Below are 23,309 nucleotides of genomic sequence, written 5' to 3' on the forward strand. Positions count from 1 at the left end.
GTATATACATGTATATATTGTACACATACATGTGTGTATATATATATGTATAAATATATATATATATATACACGTGTATTTATACACATACATGTTTACATATGGGGCGGTATAGCTTGGTAGGTAGAGTGGCCGTGTCAGGAACTTGAGGGTTCCAGGTTTGATTCCCGCTTCCGTCATCCTAGTCACTGCCGTTGTGTCCTTGGGCAAGACACTTTACCCACCTGCTCCCAGTGCCACCCACACTGGTTTAAATGTAACTTAGATATTGGGTTTCACTATGTAAAAGAGCTTTGATTCGCTAGAGAAAAGCGCTATATAAATATAATTAACTTAACGCTATATGTATATATATATATATATATATATATATATATATATATATATATACATATATATATACACATATATACATATATATACACACTCTGTAAGGAATTTTGCAATACATTTTTATTCTTGCTGTTTTTGTGACAAAGATATGAGCCTCTCAGAAGGTGTACAAAAATAGATCAGATCAGTGGCAGTAACATAAACAGTCCTTCCATAAATTGAGTGATTCAAAAAACAAAAAGATATTTCACAGTTTAAAAACCAACATCTTTGGAATGGAAACTGTTACTACACGGTAGTTTCATGTTTCCACAAACCAGTTTTGACACACGGAGTGCACTCGCTAATTAAAGGCACCGCTTGGCCGTTGTCCTTCACCATGCTGCCGTTTTGCGTGATTAGGTTGAGTCCATATGACTTGGTTGGTTCTAGTTCGATGCTGCCGGGACACAAAGCAGCACTAGAGTCTTTAAAGGAGCTGGAACTTACAGGAACGACTTCCATGGTAACTTTCGTTGCCGCCTTGTCAGCGTGGCGTGATCGTCGCGGCAAGGTGGCGCTGTCACTGCTGTCGTGCTGCATTTGGCTCTGATGGCGCTCTCTGTAGGCCATGTAGGCAGCGCGGCGACTGTTACGTGCCGCCATGTCATAGTAGTGATGCCGCCTGTTGGGGGAGCTCTGGACGCTGCCATCCACGCTGGTGGGGACGTCGTAGGCGTACTCTCTCAGCACCATCAAGCGACTCGCTCGGTGTGCTCGGCTTCGGTTTTTGTGGTGCCTGCAGTTTTGCCCAGTGATGGCCTGGGGAGCAGCAGGGTCAATGTTCACCGGGCGAAACTGCACCTCCACCGGAGAAATGTGCATTTTGATTTCGTTGTCCACAGAATGTTCAGTGAGGCTGTTGTCCAAAACGGCGGCCCCGTTAGGCACCACGGGGGAAGAAACAGGTTTGCACTGAGCGGCCTCGGCGTGCAGATTGGTTAGCTTGCTTCCCTGCGTCGAACTGCGCACATCTGGCATGCTCTTATTCGTATAGGAGGAGTCTGTGCTGCTGTGGACGCTCTTGTTTGACAACTCCACCTCTATCTTGGCAGGCCCCACAGTGGACGCTAAGGCCAGGGCAGGTTGAGGTAACAGAGCGTCTTCCTGTGTGGAGTAGCTACGTCTCCCAGTGCAGCACGCCTGTGACCAGTAGCGCCTCATGTCCTGCCTGTTGACGCAGTGTTGCACCACCATGAAGGCAGCGAGGGCCAGCGTCGTCACGCCGTACAGGCAGATGAACGCCAAATTAAAAGGGTGGTCCCGCGACACGGCCATGGCACCAAACACCCACAGGCCCGCATAGAGCCCCAACGCTACGGACGCCCCTGTCAGCTGGACGCCAAAGGTGTGTTCGTTCTCCAGCGCCACGAGGGGAGCAGCAAAAGCTGCCGTCACAACAGATGACGCCTCCACATGCACACCCACTGCCTCCGAAGCCAGATGCTGCTGCTCCTCTGCCAGCTCCTTGAACTCGTAGCGGCGCTGCGGGTGGCGGCGCAGCTGGAGCAGGATGCTGAGGAAGTACATGCAGTCCACAAAGACGATGAAGCCTACCGGCCCGTAAAAAGCACCGATGCTGGGCTCCCATGCCATCCAGCAGCTGGAACGAAAACACTTTTATTTTCTCTCATCTTACTGCCTAAACTTTACCAACATCAATAGGAACTACTTACTATGGCGCATTAATCTGGCTCCCGTAGTTTTTGATATTAGCCGCCGCAGTGATGCCACAGACTATAGTAGGTATCCCTCCGCCGATTAAGTAGAACCTGTAGGAAGCAAGAGGATGCTCAGGTTAAATCAACTGATGGCAGTCGGTGTGTGGTGAACAACATACCTCAACATGGGGCGCGGCGGCGGGGGTGGCTCATCCAACTCCTCGTAGCGCTTGGCTTTACGTGTCACCTGCTTGTAGATATTACGTGCCGTCACACCCACCCAGAGAGCGGTCGCAAGCGTGGAATAGTGCAGTAAAATTCCCACCTGTAAGAGAAAACATTTTGTACATGTAGGCTAGTCAAAGCTCCTCTTTATCGTTTTACTTCAAAGCAGAGCACATTTAACAACGATTCATTTCAATTGCACCCCGTCCAGTTTCGACTTTAGTGGGTGAAACTTGGATAATACGCCAGCATATGCTGCATTACGTCATGTATGCCGCCGGGAAAAAGATCCTGAAGCTAATAGCGACGCGGATCGTTAATTCTATCTCCAATAGCTCTACTTAACTTTTTAATTACGAGCTATATAAATGGTTACTTGCAGTTGATGTCAAGTCACACATTCAACATTGTAAAGAGGCCATTCAGTCCTGTGGCTTCTTTCTTTATTGGTCCCTCAGGACATTGTAAAAATAAAATGTAACCAAAATACACCTGGAAAAAAAATGGGAAAAATGGAGCAAAATGCATGAAAAGAAAAAGCTGAAATGTTATAAATAACCAATTACTAACAAGACCACAAAACTTAAGACATTAAATGGGAATCACTGTTTTAACACTACATCACTAGAGCTTGTGACCACTGAACACTATTTATGTTAGTTGAAGTTGAGGCATGTGCACTAATGATGTTCAAGCACCTGCACTTTTCCCTGCGTGAGAAAAGTGTCTTTCAGCTGGAGCCCTTTTGAATAAAAATGATTGTCATCAAAATCTCTCCAAAATATTTTCCTACAGCTCTTTACTGACATTTGTCGAATAGGAAACATTTGCATTCCAGTATATGGGGAATTGACCAAGAAAATGGGAAAAAGAAGGGGTTTTCATTTTCATCACAAATTGCTGTTAAATCAATACAAAAAAACTAAGACATGCCCGAATGGGATCTCAACAAAACGAGCTACTAAATCTGACAGGAGACTACAGAAAGACACATTTGGGTTTTATTGCTCTACAAATTAAACAAGTTCACTCGTTTTAGTTTCAGTTAAAATCCAAATTATTTAGAAATGTGGGTTTTTATCACAATATTTTTGCAGGCCTGTTTTCTGGCTTGAGAACCTGCCCCCCAAAATCTGTTTTGAACCTGTTAACTTTCACACATTCATTACATCCGGAAAGTATTCACAGCGCCACATTTCATATTACATATTCCAAAATGGTATAAATTCATTTTTGTCCCCTAAATTCTAGACAATATCCCATAATGCCAATGATTTTTTATTTTGCACATTTATTAAAAATAAGACAAAAAATCATGTGTACTCAATTATTCACAGCTTTTGCTTAATACATTGTTGATGCACTTTTGACAGCAATTACAGCCTCAAGTCTTTTTGAATACGAGGCCACAAGTTTGGCACGCCTATCTTTGGGGAGTTTCACCCATTCCCTTTTTGCAGCACCTCTCAAGCACCATCAGGTTGGATGGGAAGCATTGGTTTTCATCCAGAATGTCTCTGTACATTGCTGCATTCATCTTAGTCTAGTCAAGGAGGTGACCAAGAGCCCGAAGGTCATTCTGTCAGAAATACACTATTCCTCTGTGGAGAGAGGAGAACCTTCCAGAAGGACAACAATCTCTACAGCAATCCACCAATCAGGCCTGATGGAAGCCATTTCTTGGTAAAACGTTTGCCAAAAATGCACCTGATAGACTTTTAAACCATGAGATATAAAATGATCTGGTCTGATGAGACAAAGATTGAAGTCTTTGGCGTGAATGCCAGGCGTCATGTTTGGAGGAAAACCAGGCACCGCTCATCACCAGGCCAATACCATCCCTACAGTGAAGCATGGTGGTGGCAGCATCATGCTATGGGGATGTTCTTCAGCGTCAGGAACTGGTACACTAGTCATGATAAAGGGAAAGATGAATGCAGCAATCCAGGACAAAAACAAAAACTCCTAATCCAACCTGATGGAGTTTAAGAGCTACTGCAAAAAGGGATGGGCAAAACTGCCTAAAGATAGGTGTGTCAAGCTTGTGGCATTGTTTTCAAGACTTGCTGCCAACGGTGCATCAACAAAGTATTGAGCAAAGGCTGAGAATACTTATGTACATGTGACTTTTTTAGTTTATATTCTTAATAAATTTGCTTAAGTAAAAAAAATAAAAATACTTTTGACATTGTTATTATGGGGCATTGTGTGTGGAATTTTGAGTACAAAAATTATTGTATTACATTTTGGAATTAGGCTGTAACATAAAATGTGGAAAAAGTGAAGCGTTGTGAATACTTTTCAGATGCACTGTATATGCTGCCATTCTGTTTCACCATATATATAAATTGTTCTCACTGAATTTTTTGTATACATATGCAGCGTATATTTTGTGGTAGGCGGCCCCAAGGCGAACTTTATGTGACAATGGGGGGGGCGCGGCAAAAAAAATTGTGAACCAGGGGCACTGCTGTTTAGGATAACCTACTACATGAGTCAAATTATTTTTAGGAATCAGCTTTTGAACAAAACTCCTGACCTTATGTCATTTAGGGGCCAGATTTGGCACATGGGCCAAAAGTTTAAAAGGCCTATTGTTAAGCGTTACCAAAGTTGTTAAATACTCACTGCTTGGCAAACACTTGCATGTCGGGTCTGATTGATGCCGCCCACAAACACGCCGCATGTTAGAGAGATGTGAAAGCACAAGTTCACCAGCATGTGCCAACACTTGCGGCTGACACGAACAGACCTTGAAGAAGTCAAATTCAGGGTTAGCATTAAAAAACAGAATTGGCTCCAAGTGCAGTCAAAATGACTTACTTGTGGTGGTAGACGTAGCTCACGATGATGGTCAGCAGACAGAAGAGTAGCACGATGGTGGTTGCGTACATGACCGGATGTAGCGGTTGAATACTAGGAGTGATGTAGTCCACAGTGCTGAGGTCCTGCAATTAAAAAAACAGGATTCAGTAGAGACCGAATAAACGGAAAACAAACTTTAAGTAATGGCCTGTGGGACTATTAGGAAACAAAGTAACGTTTGCTGCATGTACAGGCTTCTGGAGAAATTGAAACAATCAAAAAAAAGGAAGTTTTCAAAAGTTGCTATAGAGCACAAATTATCAACACAGGTTTAACAGATTTTACTTTTGGCCACGACCATCACACTAGTTTTGCACTCTAAATAGGTTGATAAACTGAAACAGGAACATCATTTGAAGGTAGGGGATTTTTATAAATATTTCAGTATTGCAAACCGTATTGTCCAGACTGTAAGCCGCTATTTTTTTCCTACGCTTTTTCCCCTGCAGCTTTTAAAACAGTGAGGCTAATTTGGGGATTTCTATTTGCTAATGGCCATAATCATTTGTATTCAACAAATAGTTTTCATGAAACACAGACAGACACTGAAAAGGTGTTATTGTTTGTGCTATGGCGTCATCTTTTGGACAAGTTTACTTACTGCAGGGGCTGAGGGTTTAACGTCTACAGTATTTGTTTAGTGCCTTGAACCGGAAATACAAGAGCCGTTCCATCTTCTCGTCGTCTATAGCGTTTCTACTTGTTTAGTTTCTTCATTCATCACTCCAAGCAACGTTTCGGTTTTCCAGTATAACTAAAACAATTCATACTTACTAAACAGTCATAATGGTAGCGTTTTTTAATTTATATATATTTATATATATGTATTTATTTTATATACATATTATTTATATATATTTATTTATTTATATATGCTCCTTATTGCTTTTTTCTCCTGCACTACCATGAGCTTATGTAACGAAATTTCGTTATCTGTGCTGTAAAGTTCAAATTTGAATGACAATAAAAAGGAAGTCTAAGTCTAAGTCTTTTGTATGTGCTATCTTAAAGTAATCAAGCTTGCGTCGTTAGCATTAGCTAATATGCTAACACATTCACAAGTATCTGTGTTAGTGATTTTAACTTACAATGAATTTATTTTTCAGTTTCACAAACTCCTCAGTAAATTCACCAAAACATCACCGTGGAGTTATTGGGTCTGTTTAGCTAATTGGAGAACTAGCTTCTGCAGTGAGTGGGTCCGTGACGATGACTTCTGTTTTGTTTGACCAGCTGTTTGGAAACAATTAATGTTGGAATAATTGTTTGTAAGTTATCACAAAAGAAACGTTGTATTACATTATGTTCCTGATAAGAAGATGAATGCTGTTTTTCGAGGTCTAACAAGAGGAAGAAGGCTCGTAAAACTCCACTGTGATTTCAACACGGACAGATGGCAGGATCTGCTCAACTTCCAGAGGAACTCTCTTTGAAGTGTTAAACGAACTCTCTCTGAAGTATTTCACAAACTCTCTTCCAACTATTTGGTAACCGAGGTCAACGCTATTTACGACCCGCTGCCCTCTTGAAGTTGCTGTGGTCAGGAGACGGGAGGGGTTATCCATTGTCCTCCAACACCTGCCCCAGCTGGATCCAGGAAGAGCCCAAGCCCGAGAAATCCTCTTCTTGGTCTTCAAAGCGACCGAAAACAATGACTGTTTTACATACTTCCCATTCCTGCTGTTGGTGCGTGAACATTGAACATCTGAATAAAAGAGGAGACGAAAACCTTCTTCGTCAGAGCGTGGTGCAGGACTGTACAGAGAGTGCAGTGGCCATGTCTCTCCTCAATTGAGTCCAAATTGAATTCTGTCTCTGTTTGATTCCTTGCCTTTTGTCTTGTTTAATAGATGTCCTCAGTGTTTGAACGTGACAATTAAGGTATTAAAAAAAACATTTACAAAATCTTTCGTACCAGTATACATCAGCGCCTTTTAGTTTGTTGCGGCGGAGGTACATACAAATATTTTTCTTCTAAAGGTTAGAGGGTGCAGCTTATACTGGTGCGCTCTACAGTACGGAAAATATGGTAAATCCTCAACACATTAAACAGAAAGTTCGATCAGATTTGCTGCCTAAATGGGCAGCTGGAGAAATAAATTGTTGTCATTTTCCCAATGTTGGCATTACATTCTGAAGCAATTGGTTTCACTACAGGCTGCAACCAGCAATACATCTGTTGCCTAAATGTGTGGTAGTGAACACTATAGCAGTGCATAAAGAGAAGGACACATCTTCACATTTTTGATAAAATACAAGAATAAAAATGTCACTACTAGGTGCAACCAACAAAGGGCATGATTAGTTTCCTGCCTAATTGAGCTGCTGAGCTTATATTATTTTTATTGTTAAGGTAAATGTGTCAAAAGTTGTCTGTTACCAAGATCTGTACTTGTTCTTACCATGAGCAGCCCATAATTGCCCAGTGAGTTGCAGGATATGGTGGTGAAGTTGTCATGGTGGCCCAGGATGCGGCAGCCGTCGCTCTGCCAGCCCCCTTGTCCGCCTGCCAGGCTAAAGTTCCAGCAGGCTGACAGGGCGTCGGAGCCCCTGGCGAAGCGCCGCAGGGTGATGTTGACGGGTGTTCTCAGCATACGCACTGATATGCCATCTGAAATAGATGGGAGGTATGAATAAATACTGTATAGTCAAATACTACGAAAAACTGAAACTTGCCTATTTTGGCCATTATGACCGGGGTGGCCACGCTCCTCCACTTTCCACTGACCGCCAGCTGGGAGGAGTTGCCCGTCGAGGGGAAGAACTTGCCGTTGCGGAAGCCCAGGAGGTGGAGCCTGTAGACCCTGTCCTCTACCAGGCCTGGGAGAAGCACAGCCTGGGTGAAGAGTGACGGAGGGAGCTGTAGAGACGCCTCCACTGTGGTGCTCTAAGGGGAGGACCAGATTTTGCAGGAGATTCTTTAAAACCAGCAGAGAACTGTCACATAATCTTTGACTAGTGTGTTTGTGGTAGCTCCCTAAAAACAGTGGCACGTTGATAACATGTAGAGGATAAAATAAACATATACAACAGGTATCAGCAAATCTAAATTAATCATTTTTAATGCCATTTTTAACACCACTTAAAAAATATGTAATGCCCAAGCATATTTGTACAGCTCCAGTAATGGACATTGGAGTGTTACTTTCAAAGGCAAAATTAAAGTATTGCTAGAAACATAGTTTTATATGGGACTTATAAAATGTATTATACGTATAGTACATGTTCCAAAAAGAAAAAAGCTTAAAACACCACCAGAATTAGAGATATTACAAGTCAAAGTGATGAAGCTTAGTGTTACGCTCATGACTTGGTGTAACTAAACATTACCCTATAAGATGAAGGCAATTGCATTTTATTGATATTTGAAATGTATTCAATGTTTATACATGAATATTTAAATATACTAAATGTAAAAAAGGGAATAAATATTCAAAATAAGATCATTAAATGAAATATAGTTTGGTTACGCCATCATGAGCGCAACACAAGGTTGTAAAAGTTTCAACTCCAATTCTAAATAAGATGTCAAAAGCAAACTGAAATCAAATACACACAGCTTAAATATTGATCAATACCTATTTAAATTTAGTACATAAATATGATGATTTATCAAAATATAAAAGAAATATACCTGAACAGAACGCTCATGGTTACACCAAAAAGTAACGCTATGAATCGCATTTTTCCAAGTTTTTGGGGCATTTTTATGCTATTTCCAAGCATCTCCTTTTTATTATCCTTGATTTTAAATGGTCAAACTAATGCATATTATATATGCATGCCCTTGTAAACAAAAAACAAGTCATATTTATTTTGATTGTTACATTTTGAAGTACATTTGTGCAGGTGGGTGCTGATGTACCCATTACCAGAGCTGTACACATATGGTTATTAAATATACTCAAACATTTACAATTGTCTGTATATACACAATTGTAAGCATTTGACAATAATAATGAATGTTTAGTGAATTAAAATTGGCTCGCAAGACTGTTTAATCTGAGAATGTATTTACATTTATTTATTTATTATTCTGTTGTAGTATCCAGTGTTCTGACTTTGTGCACCGGCCGTAGACAATAGCTAATTAAAAGTTTATATCAATCATCACACCGTATCTTCAATCAAAATGATTTAAGTGGGAACGACACTTGAACCCTTAAAATAAACATCCAATTCTGAATTAGTTGATCAATACAATAAACCCATAAGTTATTTTTTAAATGTTATCTATTTAAAACATGCTGTAAGAATGCATATCCTCTGAATATATGCCTGGAAGATATGTTTTTGAATCAGAATACAATTTAAAAAATAGTTAATAAATAAACATCATACTAGGAATGCAAATGATGCATGTGTTTGGAAATGGATGATAGATTTAAATATCTTAGAAAAAGACATGTCATGGAATGATCTTTGGAAAAATGCCAAAAAGTCCTTTAGATGCATGTAAGTAGGCTGAGTCAATTTAACATCTTACATAGATTGCATTTTACACCCTCAAAGTTGTTTACAATGGGTACAGTAGATAGCAAGTTAAGTATACTGAACAAAAATATAAACACAACACTTTTGTTTTTGCTCCCATTTTTCACGAGTTGAACTCAAACATCTAAAACTTTTACTATATACACAAAACACATGAAAAATGTGTCCAAAACCAAATATTCCGTTTATATTTTTGTTTAGTATACAATGTGTCAGGCAGCTGAAGGAAGTTGGTTGTCCATCCTAGGCCACCATAGGTCACGTGAGGTGCATAACGTTACGAGAGTTACTAATGTTAGACAAGTTAACTCGTGTGTTGAACTGGAGACGACTGAAATAATGGAGTCAGGTATGAAACAAGCTCAGCTTCCTCATGAACATGGCATGGTTTCAGAGTAAAAGACTACACGCCTACACTGACCAAAGAAAAGTTTGGGCCCCCAGAGCTATGGAGGCAACGCTTTTCCCTCCTTCTCTTGTATCCAGTTTGAAAACCACAGCCGTAGAAAAGAAACGCACAAACAGTCGTAGCAATTTTCGATGCCCGCAACATTATCAAGTTCAAGTTCATTCATCATTTGAGTGATTGAGGTATTGACTATCAGCCAAGTTCTACAATTGAATTACATTTTTAATGTCGCTAGACATTGTAGTTATTGCTTTAATGCCATTTAAGACATTCATTTTTGCAAAGTCCACTTAATGACTTTTAATGCCCCATAGAAACCCTGTATAACACACTCTTAAATTGCGCAATACTGCATATGTAGTAAAATAAAAACTATCAAAATATAAAATGTGTTAAACAGACTGGATATTTAAGATTAAGTGCCCAATTCTGGAGGGGGGTTATTGCACACCGTCTGCCTTTTTTCAGAGCCGGTACCAATAAATAGTAATCAAGGAGGTTGATAATTAATATTTTGAGCCGATATTCATTTGCCGTAAAATGTATTTAAACATGAATAGTATACAGTAAACAGTTGCACATGGCTTTAAGTAGTTTTTTAACTCTTCACATGCAGGGAAAAAGGGTGATTGAGCAGTGTTTGACTTTTTACTTGACTAATTATTTACTGTGGGATATTGTGGAATAACTACCAGTGTAGGATATTGATTTTTGTATTCAATATACAAAAAACCTCTAGGAAAACTCATGTATAACAAAAGGTATGACTAAGACTTACTGAGATGACAAAAAAAGCCAGCCTTTGTCCCCCGAGGGTTAAGGAAGACATAAAAAAAATATTAAAAAATCAATACCGGTAAATTAAAAGATGTATTATTTAAAATTATGAATTTTAATATATACATGTGAAATAAAGAACGTGAAATCATATGTTAATCATCTTGCTGACCTTGTGTAGGATGCTGGAGAAGGAGCCGGTGGTGTTGCATTTAAACGTGAGCTGCCGATCCTGTTCGGGGGTCCGTTCCGGCGTGGGTCTTTGGAACATCATGCAGGTCATGCCGTTCCAGTCGCTTGCCTTGACTGCGTGTGCCTCCAGCGCTATGTTGGGAGATGTCTGCCGACATGACAGCCATCTGGTTACAGCCAAGCAGCGCCACTAACAGTCCAGTAGGTGTTGGTGCAGTTTGTGGAAACAGAAGCAATGAGGTACCCACCAGTGAAAAGGCTTGCGCCGACGTCAGACGTTGGGCCGCGATCTTCTGCAAACAAGCGATGATACGCGAGCACGCCATGGCCTCACGCTGCGCCATCCACAGCACGCGCTCGTCCGCCAACATCAGATTACTGGCTATGCTCACCATCACCTCACCCAGCTGGACAATGGGATCACACATCAGAACGCCCATTTTGTCTGTTGGTATTCACTCATCAAAACGTCTTTTTAACTTACGTCTTTCTCCACAAACTTGCTGAACTTCTCAATCATCTCCGCCACGAAGATGATGTCCATCTTGTCCGAGAAGTTGGCGGCGTCGATGGTGTAGACGAGGAGGCTGCGAGCGCTGGGAACCACGTTGCTTTCATTCAACGGCATCTAAGACGACATTAAGAGAAATGTCATCAAGTAGGAATGTTTAACATGTCTGACCTGTAAGTACAATTCAAAACCTGGGAATGACAAACATGTTTGCAGCAGATGCCTACAAACAGAGTGCTCCCGTCAAATAGAGGACTTTTAACTTGTCATTTTACGGTAGGTCCTTAAAAACAGCAGAGGATGTTTGTGTTACACACACACACACACACACACACACACACACACACACACACACACACACACACACACACACACACACACACACACACACACACACACACACACACACACACCTGGTTGATGACATAGAGGAATCTGGTGACGTGCTTTTGGTACTGGCAATGTGAATAATCGTCCTCGGCCCAAAGGCCGTTGCGGTTACAGTAGCGCCAAGCCCGCTGCTCCTCACCGAAGCCGCCGGAATAGCTTCCAGCGCTCGACTGCAACCTGTTGCAGGGGAGGATAGCTCGGATTCCGGTGAGGGTGCGAGGCCACCTGGAATATAGTCAGAAAAGACAGGTCGTCTTATACCTGGGGTCTTAAGATTTATACATGCACTTAGGGCTGCGTGATATACTGGTATTATTATAATAATAATAATAATAATAATACATTTTATTTATAAGGCGCCTTTCTGGGCACTCAAAGACACCGTACAAAGTCAAAACAATAAAATCAAATTGGATAAAAACAACAACAACAACAAAGATAGAGAAGATAAAATGATTACAATGAATAAGCAGTCAGGAATAGGTGTGTTTTGAGTCTTGATTTGAAGAGGGGTATTGAGTCTGAGTAACGAAGGTCTGGAGGTAAAGAGTTCCAAAGATGTGGGGCAGAGCGGCTGAAAGCTCGGGCACCCATGGTGGACAGTTTAAATAAGGGGACAGTGAGATGGATGGATGAAGAAGATCTCAGGGAACGTGAGGGCGTGGCGACATGGAGCAGGTCAGAGAGATATGACGGAGAGAGGTTATGGATGGCTTTGAAAGTGAGGAGAATTATTTTAAAGTGGATACGATGTTTGATGGGTAGCCAGTGGAGTTGCTGCAGAACAGGGGGGATGTGCTGGATTGAAGGGGTTCTGGTGATTATCCGGGCTGCAGAGTTCTGGAGAAGCTGAAGTTTGTGAAGTGACTTGTGAGGGAGACCAAACAGGAGAGAGTTGCAGTAGTCCAGGAGAGAGGTGACCAGGCTATGGACTAGTATGGCAGCAATATGTGGGGTAAGGGATGGGTGAAGACGATTAATGTTTCGTATTATACTTAATACCGGTATATTTTAGAAAGCGGTATATATTTGAGACAATGATTTGCCTTTGTTTGCTCTTCTCTGATCCTGACAGGCGAAGCACAGGGCATCCTCTTTGGCTCATTCCCTCCCTGATGACACATTATGATGCGCATCAAAAACATTTTTAATATAGCAGCACAGAACTGAGTTCTCGTGGTTTGGTCAGCGACTGCATTTGGCTATTGGTGAGTGACTACAGCTTTATTTACACATACATCAATTTGTTTCTATATCACTCCTTGTAGCGACGTGAGTCACTAATCTCCTCTGTTTGTGTTGTTCACTTCTGTTAGCGATAGCGTGTCAAATGTTTAGCTACTCCTTGGCTTGAAGGTGCCTCTCCCCATAGTCTGTGCGGACCAAGCTAATGTAGTATAGTGGCTGGGTAGCTGAAAAGTAGTTTCAAACTGAACGGACAGCTGCCTTCACCGCATCTACACAAGTGTGAGGCTATAGTGTAACATTCATGAACAAAATGGACAAAAACTGCTTTGACATACTGGCTAAATAATTACTTAATAAGAATAAACAACACATTACATTACTACTTAAAACTAAAAATAATCGGAGAAATCTCAACACTGGTTACCTAGCCGTGATACACTTAGGCAATCTTTGCATGTTTTTTTAAGATACCTGTATATATATTGTATACCAGTTGTAACTGTTGCTACTAATAATTTAATATAATTTGTTTTATTTCTCTAAAAACAGAATAATAAGTTAAGTTCATAAAAAGGGAATTCAAATCAAAATGCATAAAAGTTCATAAGAAGGCTATATTTAAGTTACTATGGTTAAAAATGTAATTTCATGCCTTTTTGTTAAGTTTGTGGGCATACTTTTATTTTGAAGTGTCTCGTTTGGTCTGTCGTCTGATGTAAGGAAGCTACTTCCGGGTATGAGTAAACATTTTGATGCCATGTGAAGGCAGAAAGAGAGAGACTGACTGTCCCAAAGACTAAAAAGTGTCACAAGGACTCTAAGCGTTTGGGCTATAAGAGCCTGAAGATCACAATTTCCTCCTAAAAGAAGCATGCAGGCCAACGAGGTATTTGTTTGTCATTTCTATTTGTATTTACTTCGGTAAAATGTTCGATCCACATGCTGTGCATGTTGTTATTTTTACGTTTATAACGTGCTTTATTTTATTTCAGTTTTCACGGTGAATTTGAAGGGAAAGGAAGCCTTCAAATAAATCAGTTCAAGAAAGCCATTGTGTCTGTGCTATTTGGAGGGAGTTACAGTGAAAACTCGCACTGTTCAACGACGCAGTGGACAACGCTGAGACGGTCGGCAACATAAAAGAACCTGGGCAGAGCAGCTGTGACGGAGCAGCCATCAGCACAGAGTAGAAGAGCCCATCCCCCCTCCCTTTCCCCCCTCGCGCACACACACTCAAAAGGAAGAAACAGGTAATCACAGAGTTTTCAGTGGGCTGTTAAGAAGCCAATAAGGAACACTGGACACTTAAAGAGTGATTAAGAAGAGACTGAAATGTATGAACATACTGTAGAGTGTGTGGTAAACGTCTGGACTTATCTGCTCATTTAATTTAAGTTAAAAGAATCTTGTCATACAAGAGACATTTAAAGGACACTAGATTAAGGACACTACACTTTTTTCTCATTTCATTTTTTGATATCATTCCAAGTTAAAAGGGCGTTTTGCTAAATAAGTGAAATTAGTTTATTGGCCATTTAATTTAACATTGAAGCTTTCCTATTGTCTTTGATATTTTCTAATTGCCTTTGATTGCATATATTGAAGTTTTGAAGTGATCTAAACTGCATATCTTTTGAGTGTTTTGCAAAGTGATATTCAAAGGTTAAATGTAAGATTTTATTTTGTTTAAGCTCTAAGGTATTTACATTTAAGGTATCTACATTTTATTGATATTTGCATTGGACAAGTTCATCTAAGGGTGATTTAAAATTTCTTCTATTACTAATATTTTCTGTTGATACATATTGGACAATTTAAAAACATTTAAAAGTGTGTTTAATTTAATTGATTAAAAATGTCAAAGTCAGGTGGGCCTACAGAACAGGTAAGGGACAGTGACAGGGACAGGGAAGATGTCCTACTGACACCTGTACAGGCTTATGAGAGTGGTGCTGAAGAGGAAAAGCAGCAAGAGGAAAATCAAGAGCCGAGGAGAGGTGCAAGACCAAGAAACCTTACAGAAAAGGGTAAAGGAATGCAAATTATGAAAATCAACGCACTTCAGTTTAAGTTCAACGCCAGTTATGGAAGATGGAGAGCTCAGGCTAAAGCTGCTAAGACACCATTATCATCAAAAGAGCTTTTGGATGAGTCATTAGTTAATGCCATTATTGGTGAAATCAAACGTCTTTCTGCAGATGTCATGAGTGCTTATGAAGAGCTACGCCAAGTTTCAACTCCAGAACAGGAAACACGACGAAAAGTGGACGTCTGTACACAGACTTCCATTTTTATTCTCTCTGTAGCTGCAAGCCGTCTGGATGGAAATATTCCAGAAGAAGAGCCAGAATGGCCAGAAGCTGGTTCTATATTTGACTCAACTTGTAAAAGCTCTGTCATGTCTATTTGGAAAGGCTACCCAGTGCAAGGAAGCACCAAGTCTTCTGTGGGTCGCCAAGAAGCTGCCGCTGAAGCTGCTGCAAGCCAAGCTGTTCTAAAAGTGCTACAAGAGCAAGAAAGAGAACAATTGGAATTAAACCTTCTTGAAGAAGAAGCTAGAAAGAAGATAGCTGAACAAGAGGCAGCAGCCAGAAAGCGTCGCTTACAGCAAGAAGAAGAGGAAGCTAAAATAAAAGCTCAATTAGAAGAAGAGCATGTAGCTCTACAAAGGACTCTAGAGGAAAAACGGAGAAAGATAAAGAAATTGGAGACAGTGAAAAGTCTTAATGCAGCAAAGGCAAGAATGCTGATATATGATCAAGGGAGTGTCAAAGAAGAGCGGAGTGACGTGCTAGGAGATGAATTTGAAGAAGATGACCAAGTATCTGTACCCCCAAGTCATCTGTCTACACATAGATCTTCCGTAACAAAGGTTAAGAAAACCTCCAATGACATTACAGCAGAGCTCGTTAAGATGCTAGCAGGTGCTTTAAGTGCCAACAGAATCCCAATTCCTGAACCTCCAATATTCAGTGGGGATCCATTGAAATATAGTGACTGGAATCTATCTTTTCAAACTTTGATAGACCAGAAGAATATACAAAAGAATGAGAAGATATACTACCTACGAAGATACATAGGTGGTCAAGCCAAGAATGCTCTTGATGGTTACTTGCTGCTCGGAACTGAATCTGCCTATACTGCTGCATGGGAGATTCTAGAGGAGCGATACGGAAACCCATTTACAATTGCAAAAGCATACAGAGACAAGCTCCAAGCGTGGCCTAAGATGGGTTCTAAGGATAACCTTGAGCTCCGAGAGTTCACAGATTTTCTCCGCAGTTGTGAGGCTGCCATGGTTAACATCAAGGCATTGGAGATTCTGAATGACTGTAATGAAAACAGGAAGATCCTTTCTAAGTTACCAGATTGGCTGATCGCAGCTTGGAATCGAAAGGTTATGGAAATGGAACGAGAGAAAAAACAATTCCCCTCTTTCAGTTATTTTGTCAGATTCCTAACTTGGGAAGCTAAAGTCGCCTGCAACCCTATCACTTCAGTGCAGTCACTGAAATCAAGTGAGACCGACAAGCCAAGGTCCCAAAGACAACAAAGCTTTGGAGCAAAGACGTTGAACACAAGTTCTAATGAAAAGACACAGACAAGTTTCAATGAAAAGACTACAAACTCCAAGGAAAATAATGTCATGACATGCATTTTCTGTAAAAGGAACCATCATACATTGCATAAATGCAGGAAGTTCATGGAGAAAGCTGTGGCGGACAGAGTAAAGTTCATCCAAGCTGAAAGTTTATGCTTTGGTTGTCTTCAGTCTGGACACCGCTCAAAGAACTGCAGCAATAGGAGTGTTTGCGACACATGCGAAAAGAAGCATCCAACTTGTCTGCATGAGGAGCGAACCAAAGATGAACAAAAGCCACCGCAAGCCGAACCAAGTACAAGTCAAGAAAATCCTAATGAAAGACCTCAAGCACCCCAAAACAAAGAAAGAACAAAATATGCTACTTCATGTAGAGTAATACTTCATAAAGCTAACATTAAAAAAGGCTGCAATAATCCCAGTCTGGCTGTCATCCACAACTCAACCAACGCAAGAGGTCTTTGTGTATGCTCTGTTGGATTCTCAAAGTGATACAACCTTTGTTCTGAGTGAAGTAGCAGATGCGTTGGAAGTGGACAAAGAGCAAGTCAAGCTTAACCTTTCTACTATGACTGTAAGAACTACAGTAGTAAGCTCCCAAAGAGTAACCAACCTGCAAGTAAGAGGCTTTTATTCAGGTGAGAAGATTGCCTTACCACCAGTCTACACGCGTGAGTTCATTCCGACGAACAGAACTCATATACCTACAGGTGAAACCGCAAAAGCATGGTCCCATCTAGAGCATCTCCAAGATAAGATACCACCTCTGCAAGACTGCGGAGTAGGTTTGCTCATCGGGTACAATTGCTCACAAGCCTTACTTCCCAGGGAAGTCGTGTCTGGCAAAGAAAACCAGCCCTACGCCCAGCGTACAGACCTTGGATGGAGTATTATTGGTCACCGAAATCCCTATGTAGACTGCGGCGATGCCATCGGAGTCAGCCATCACATTGTATTGAGACAAGTGACATCAAGTTTGGAGCCTTATCTCAACCTCAAAACTGAAGTACACTATGTGTGTCGAACCAAAATGAAGGAGCTTACTTCCTCGGACATTATCAAGGTCCTTGAATCAGACTTCTCTAAAAGAAACATGCAAACACAACTACCCATAAGAGAGTGCACGGTGGGAGAAATCAAGGAAGATGATCCTGAACTGCGCAAAGCTGTCGTGTGTAACACCAAGGCAGAAGAAGATAGATCATTGCTGAATCGCCTGAAGAAATTCTCTGATTGGTCAAGAATAGTAAGAGCAATTGCCAGATTGAAACGACGTGGAAAAGAACACAAAGGTGTGAAACAAAGAACTAATGAAAGTACAAGTCTGGAAGAAAGAAAAGAAGACAGAACAGAGACTACTCCACCTTTCACTTACACCGGCATAGACTGCTTCGGTCCGATCTATGTTAAAGATGGAAGGAAGAACTTGAAAAGATATGGTCTCATACTTACGTGTCTATGCTCAAGAGCCATACACATTGAAGTCGTTGATGATATGACAACTGATGCGTTCATCAATGCTTTAAGAACATTCATTGCCATAAGAGGAAATGTTCGTCAGCTAAGATGCGACCAAGGCACCAATTTTGTTGGTGCAAGGAGAGAGTTTGCTGAAGTCATGACAGGAATGGATCAAGAAAGAGTGAAGGCTCTCGGATGCGAGTTTCTTATGAACCCTCCAGCGGGTAGTCACATGGGCGGCATATGGGAGAGGCAAATTAGAACTATAAGAAGTGTTCTTACGGCTGTTCTCGACCAGTCGGCGCAAAGGCTCGACAGTACCTCACTACGAACAGTACTGTATGAGGTCATGGCCATCATTAACAGTAGACCACTTACCGCTGAATACTTAAATGACCCATCCGGACCTGAACCTTTAACCCCAAACCATATACTCACGATGAAGTCAACAATAATACTGCCCCCACCTGGAGAATGCGTCAGAGAAGATCTGTACCTTAAGAAGAGGTGGCGTCGAGTCCAGTATTTGGCCAATGAGTTTTGGACCCGTTGGAAAAAGGAATATCTTTTGAATCTACAATCAAAGCAAAAGTGGCACAAGAACAGAAGGAACTTGAAGGTCAATGACATCGTCCTTCTGAAAGACGACCTGGCACCACGCAATGAATGGAAGCTGGCCAGAATCACCGATGTCTACCCAGGGTCAGATGGTAGGGTGAGGAAACTAAAACTGATGGTTAGTGAAACCACATTTGATAAAAGGGGAAAGCCCACAACTAAAACAGTGTTTCTTGACAGACCTGTACAGAAGGTGGTTATTCTGCTTGAAGCAGAGTGAATTTAAGTTTCATGTTTTTGCTTGAGTGCAATTTCATTGTAAATGTATAAGAACAGAATAAGTTTATTTTGAAGTTAAAAATGTTTAAAAGAAATCCCACATTAAGATTTGTGTGATTTGGTGGGAGTGTAACTGTTGCTACTAATAATTTAATATAATTTGTTTTATTTCTCTAAAAACAGAATAATAAGTTAAGTTCATAAAAAGGGAATTCAAATCAAAATGCATAAAAGTTCATAAGAAGGCTATATTTAAGTTACTATGGTTAAAAATGTAATTTCATGCCTTTTTGTTAAGTTTGTGGGCATACTTTTATTTTGAAGTGTCTCGTTTGGTCTGTCGTCTGATGTAAGGAAGCTACTTCCGGGTATGAGTAAACATTTTGATGCCATGTGAAGACAGAAAGAGAGAGACTGACTGTCCCAAAGACTAAAAAGTGTCACAAGGACTCTAAGCGTTTGGGCTATAAGAGCCTGAAGATCACAATTTCCTCCTAAAAGAAGCATGCAGGCCAACGAGGTATTTGTTTGTCATTTCTATTTGTATTTACTTCGGTAAAATGTCCGATCCACATGCTGTGCATGTTGTTATTTTTACGTTTATAACGTGCTTTATTTTATTTCAGTTTTCACGGTGAATTTGAAGGGAAAGGAACCCTTCAAATAAATCAGTTCAAGAAAGCCATTGTGTCTGTGCTATTTGGAGGGAGTTACACCAGTATTTGGACTAAAAACCCAGCGGTACCAGTTTTGGTTCATATCGCTCAGCCCTACATGCAGTATCCGTGTCAGTATGGTAAACATCAATTGTAATGTATAGGTTTCACCACTCGGGGATGTTACTTGTGCAGCAGGTCATTACAATCTACTAGTATTTACAGGAATAATAGTGATTTTTTTTTTAACCAACCTAAACTCTCCCTTGTTGTTGGAGACACGTTCAGGGACGCAGTATTTGGCAGAACTTTCCAGCACCACAATGTCAACCGTCCTAGTGGTGTTGCCTCGGCTGGTCCTGACCCGGCACTCCCAGTTGCCGGTGAAGCCTGGCTGGATGTTGGAGATGGTCAGCGCGCTGCCAGAACACATATTTTAATTAGATAGAAAAGCAAAAAGGTAAGATGTCATAACAATCAGTTCTACTGTCATTTCAAGGAACTAAAGGATTCCTAGCAGTGGGCTCATAAAACAGCACTCTGGCTCAATCATATAAAGTGGGAGTAAATCTATGCTAACAGTTGCTTGCCACCTGATTATGAGAAGTAAAAGGTCCAAAGAATATTTGCCTAAACTCTTAATAGAAATGATGCCTCCATTTATGTCTAATTACCACAAACATATAGTCTGCCATAATCAAGGATTAGATATGGTTGCCACTCCTGGTCTGTGCTTTAAGAAAAATACAATTATTAGTGTAAGTTCTAAAAACAAAACTATGGATAAATGTTCACAGATAAGCCATGTAGCAGGCAAAACACACATTAGTTAAAGATAAACAGAAATTGTAGCAATTTGTTCATTTCAGTCATTTAACTTGCACTAGTTAACGTTAGATGGGCGGTCCTAACTCCGCTAATATTTGGCACCAAGACAGGCAGCTGTGTGCGTGTCTACGTAGCTGCATGTTATGTAGCTACATGTTATGTATCTACATGTGCACAGCAGGGGAGCTGGTTAACTTATGAAAGTAGTGTATGTGTGTTTGTGAAAATGGCAAAGTGTTGGGTGAGTGACGTCAGTTAGTGAGTGGGCGAGCAAAGAAAGAGAGAGAGTACAGTAATGAACCGGTCCATTCGTATCCTGCAAAACTAATAATAAAACAACCAGAATGTCACAAATCGGCAGCTTCGTCATTCTGACCTGAAAGCGCAGCTTAGCAGACATATTGACGGGTAAAGTGAACGGTGTTACCCCCGACGAAAACATCGACCCTGAAGGGAACATCTCCCCTGTGCTCCTTGACGATGGTCTGCACCGGGGCAGAACAGCAGAACAGGTGTAACTACTACATTATTAACTGTCACTATTTAAACTCCTTGTGCAGATTTGAATGCCTATTATCTAAATGTTTACCTAAGTTTGAAGCAAAGGTGGTAATACTAATTGCCACATTTGGCGAGGCGTGTTTAAAAGCAACACTTGACGCACGTAGCTTCCTTGTTTAAAGCGTCACCTTTTTGTTAGTTTTGAAGACCAAATACCTCCACGTTGTACTTCATGCACCCTCTTTAATTTTCTCTTTAAAAAATTTAAAAAAACTTATTTTTAATTTTCCTGAAGGAACTCTCCTGAAGGAATCAATAAAGTACTATCTATCTATCCATCCGTCCATCCATCCATCCATCTATCTATTAACCAGTAGAATTGTAGTTTTTTGCCATTCTTCCTCTCCAAGATGTTATTGGTTGTATGCACTTTGTGTGTGGGTTTTGACACACTCAACATCATGCGCCTCGGTTCTGTAGTCACCACCACACAGCAGGCATTCACATGAAAGAACGGTACCGGTACTTTTCAAAGGCAGTATAGTACCGATTTGCGGTACTTTATTAGTACTGGTATACTGAACAAACCTACTAGACATATTGTCCTTAATTTTACAATATTTATAAAGGTATCCTATTAATAATGTTGGATATTACTTACAGACACAGTCGCCAAGGCAACAACGTATAAGAAAGTATCCAACAACAAAAGATGTCTGAATATACTTCGTATCTTGAGCAAGTGAAGCAAACCGCGACATGGACTTAATTTTAAGGAATCATTGTGGCCGCAAGGTGTCACCAAAGGACCAATTAAAGTTAAAGTTAAAGTTAAAGTCCCAATGATTGTCACACACACACTAGGTGTGGTGAAATTTGTCCTCTGCATTTGACCCATCCCCTTGATCACCCCCTGGGAGGTGAGGGGAGCAGTGGGCAGCAGCGGTGCCGCGCCCGGGAATCATTTTTGGTGATCACTTCACCTAAACCACAATTAAAGCATTGATTGAGTGCAGATCTGTTTCTTGAAAAAAATACCATCTGAATGTTGCCAGTCACATTAATAAAACATAACTGGCCAACTACGCATTTGCTTTTCTTTTTTTTTTAAATCAAAGTAGCTATAATAGTTATTAAATGTCACAGACCCCTGGTATTGAAGATGTTTGACTATTGTTTTTTTTCCCAAAGCACATACAGTTATAATCACCTTGCAATCAGGGAGCAGTTCTGCACCATGCGTTTCTCAATGAAGATCCCCTGGGCGGCGTCCGGCGTCACAATGCGGCCGTTTTGGTACCACAGCACTTGCATGTCCTCTGCGACAAAGGAAGCCTGACACTGGAATGGAAGGCTGTCACCCTGGAAGACCACCTGACGCTGGGATGGAGTCAGCTGGAAGGAAGGCAGCTCGAGCGGCGCATCTGGAAGGAAGCAAGTGACAGTCAGTGACATCTTGGAATTAATAGAACTACCACATTAATGGGATCCTACCACAGGTGAGGAGCTCCGTCCTAACGGAGGTGATGATCTGGCCCTGCAGTGACTGCGGGTACGAGCACTTGGTGTTCTTGACAGCCACGTTCCTGTCACGGATCCAGCGCAGAAGCCACAAGAGGTTGCAGTCGCAAAGCAGGTAGGCCGTCTGGAACTCCCTAGGAGGTTGGCAGCAGGGCAGGTTGGAAATCACTTGGATCAACAGTCTGATACTTCAGAAAATCATAGGTTCTCAATCTAAGCTTTATCTTTATCTACTCAGGAGCACCATATTTTTTAGAAATATATGAGAGACATGAAGTTGGATAGAAAATGTTGTTTTAACTTGGTATTTGTTGTAAAAGTTACTTACAATGACTTTAATGACAGCAGGCTGTCAAATGTCCCCTGAGTCAATGAAGAGAACATATTGCCTGAAAGGTTCCTGGATATTTTTTTGGTAAAAAAAACAAAAACATTACATCAGGCTGTGTTCTAAGCATCGTCACTGTCGTGTATTCATCACTTACAGCCTGACGAGGCTGGTGAGACCCTTGAAGATGTCCACGTTGAGGCAGCCGATACTGTTGTTGGACAAGTCTCTGCGGCACAAGGTGAGACATTTTTGTGTGAGAATGCTGAGACGGAGATGAGCACTCATGCTGGTGCGACTCTGCATCAAGGAATAGTAAAAACAACGCTGGAATAATCATTCACACTAATGCAGATGTGAGTTTTAAAAAATGATTCACATTTACACCAATGCTATTAATATGCATCAAAATATGTGAATTCTAAAAGACAATAATAGTGTTGCGAGTCACACAATTGGGTGTGAATGCAGGGAGACAATCATTCACGCTGA

At 40.9% G+C, this 23,309-nt stretch overlaps 2 protein-coding genes across 9 annotated transcripts in view; one reads left to right on the forward strand and one right to left on the reverse strand.

Moving 5' to 3' along the window:
• cdca9 (cell division cycle associated 9) overlaps positions 1–6,827 on the forward strand; it is a 33,532-nt gene extending 26,705 nt beyond the window's left edge. Inside the window, exon 10 of the mRNA XM_072913227.1 lies at positions 6,462–6,827. Coding sequence (XP_072769328.1) covers positions 6,462–6,467 — 6 coding nt within the window. The 3' untranslated portion in view covers positions 6,468–6,827. The remainder of the gene's footprint in view (positions 1–6,461) is intronic.
• The window catches only part of adgra3 (adhesion G protein-coupled receptor A3), a 200,043-nt gene continuing 177,172 nt past the window's right edge, over positions 439–23,309 (reverse strand). For all 8 annotated transcript variants that reach the window (XM_061960326.2, XM_061960322.2, XM_061960319.2 and 5 more), the window contains 16 exons: positions 22,975–23,046; positions 22,818–22,889; positions 22,463–22,623; positions 22,179–22,392; positions 19,894–20,058; positions 11,920–12,121; positions 11,480–11,623; positions 11,244–11,402; positions 10,976–11,143; positions 7,800–8,010; positions 7,526–7,734; positions 5,082–5,206; positions 4,887–5,010; positions 2,213–2,358; positions 2,049–2,144; positions 439–1,975 (listed from right to left, as the gene is read on the reverse strand). In XM_061960326.2, coding sequence (XP_061816310.1) covers positions 622–1,975; positions 2,049–2,144; positions 2,213–2,358; positions 4,887–5,010; positions 5,082–5,206; positions 7,526–7,734; positions 7,800–8,010; positions 10,976–11,143; positions 11,244–11,402; positions 11,480–11,623; positions 11,920–12,121; positions 19,894–20,058; positions 22,179–22,392; positions 22,463–22,623; positions 22,818–22,873 — 3,534 coding nt within the window. In that variant the 5' untranslated portion in view covers positions 22,874–22,889; positions 22,975–23,046 and the 3' untranslated portion in view covers positions 439–621. The remainder of the gene's footprint in view (positions 1,976–2,048; positions 2,145–2,212; positions 2,359–4,886; positions 5,011–5,081; positions 5,207–7,525; positions 7,735–7,799; positions 8,011–10,975; positions 11,144–11,243; positions 11,403–11,479; positions 11,624–11,919; positions 12,122–19,893; positions 20,059–22,178; positions 22,393–22,462; positions 22,624–22,817; positions 22,890–22,974; positions 23,047–23,309) is intronic.

This window comes from Nerophis lumbriciformis, linkage group LG05, assembly GCF_033978685.3.
Source record: "Nerophis lumbriciformis linkage group LG05, RoL_Nlum_v2.1, whole genome shotgun sequence".
NCBI lineage: Eukaryota > Metazoa > Chordata > Actinopteri > Syngnathiformes > Syngnathidae > Nerophis > Nerophis lumbriciformis.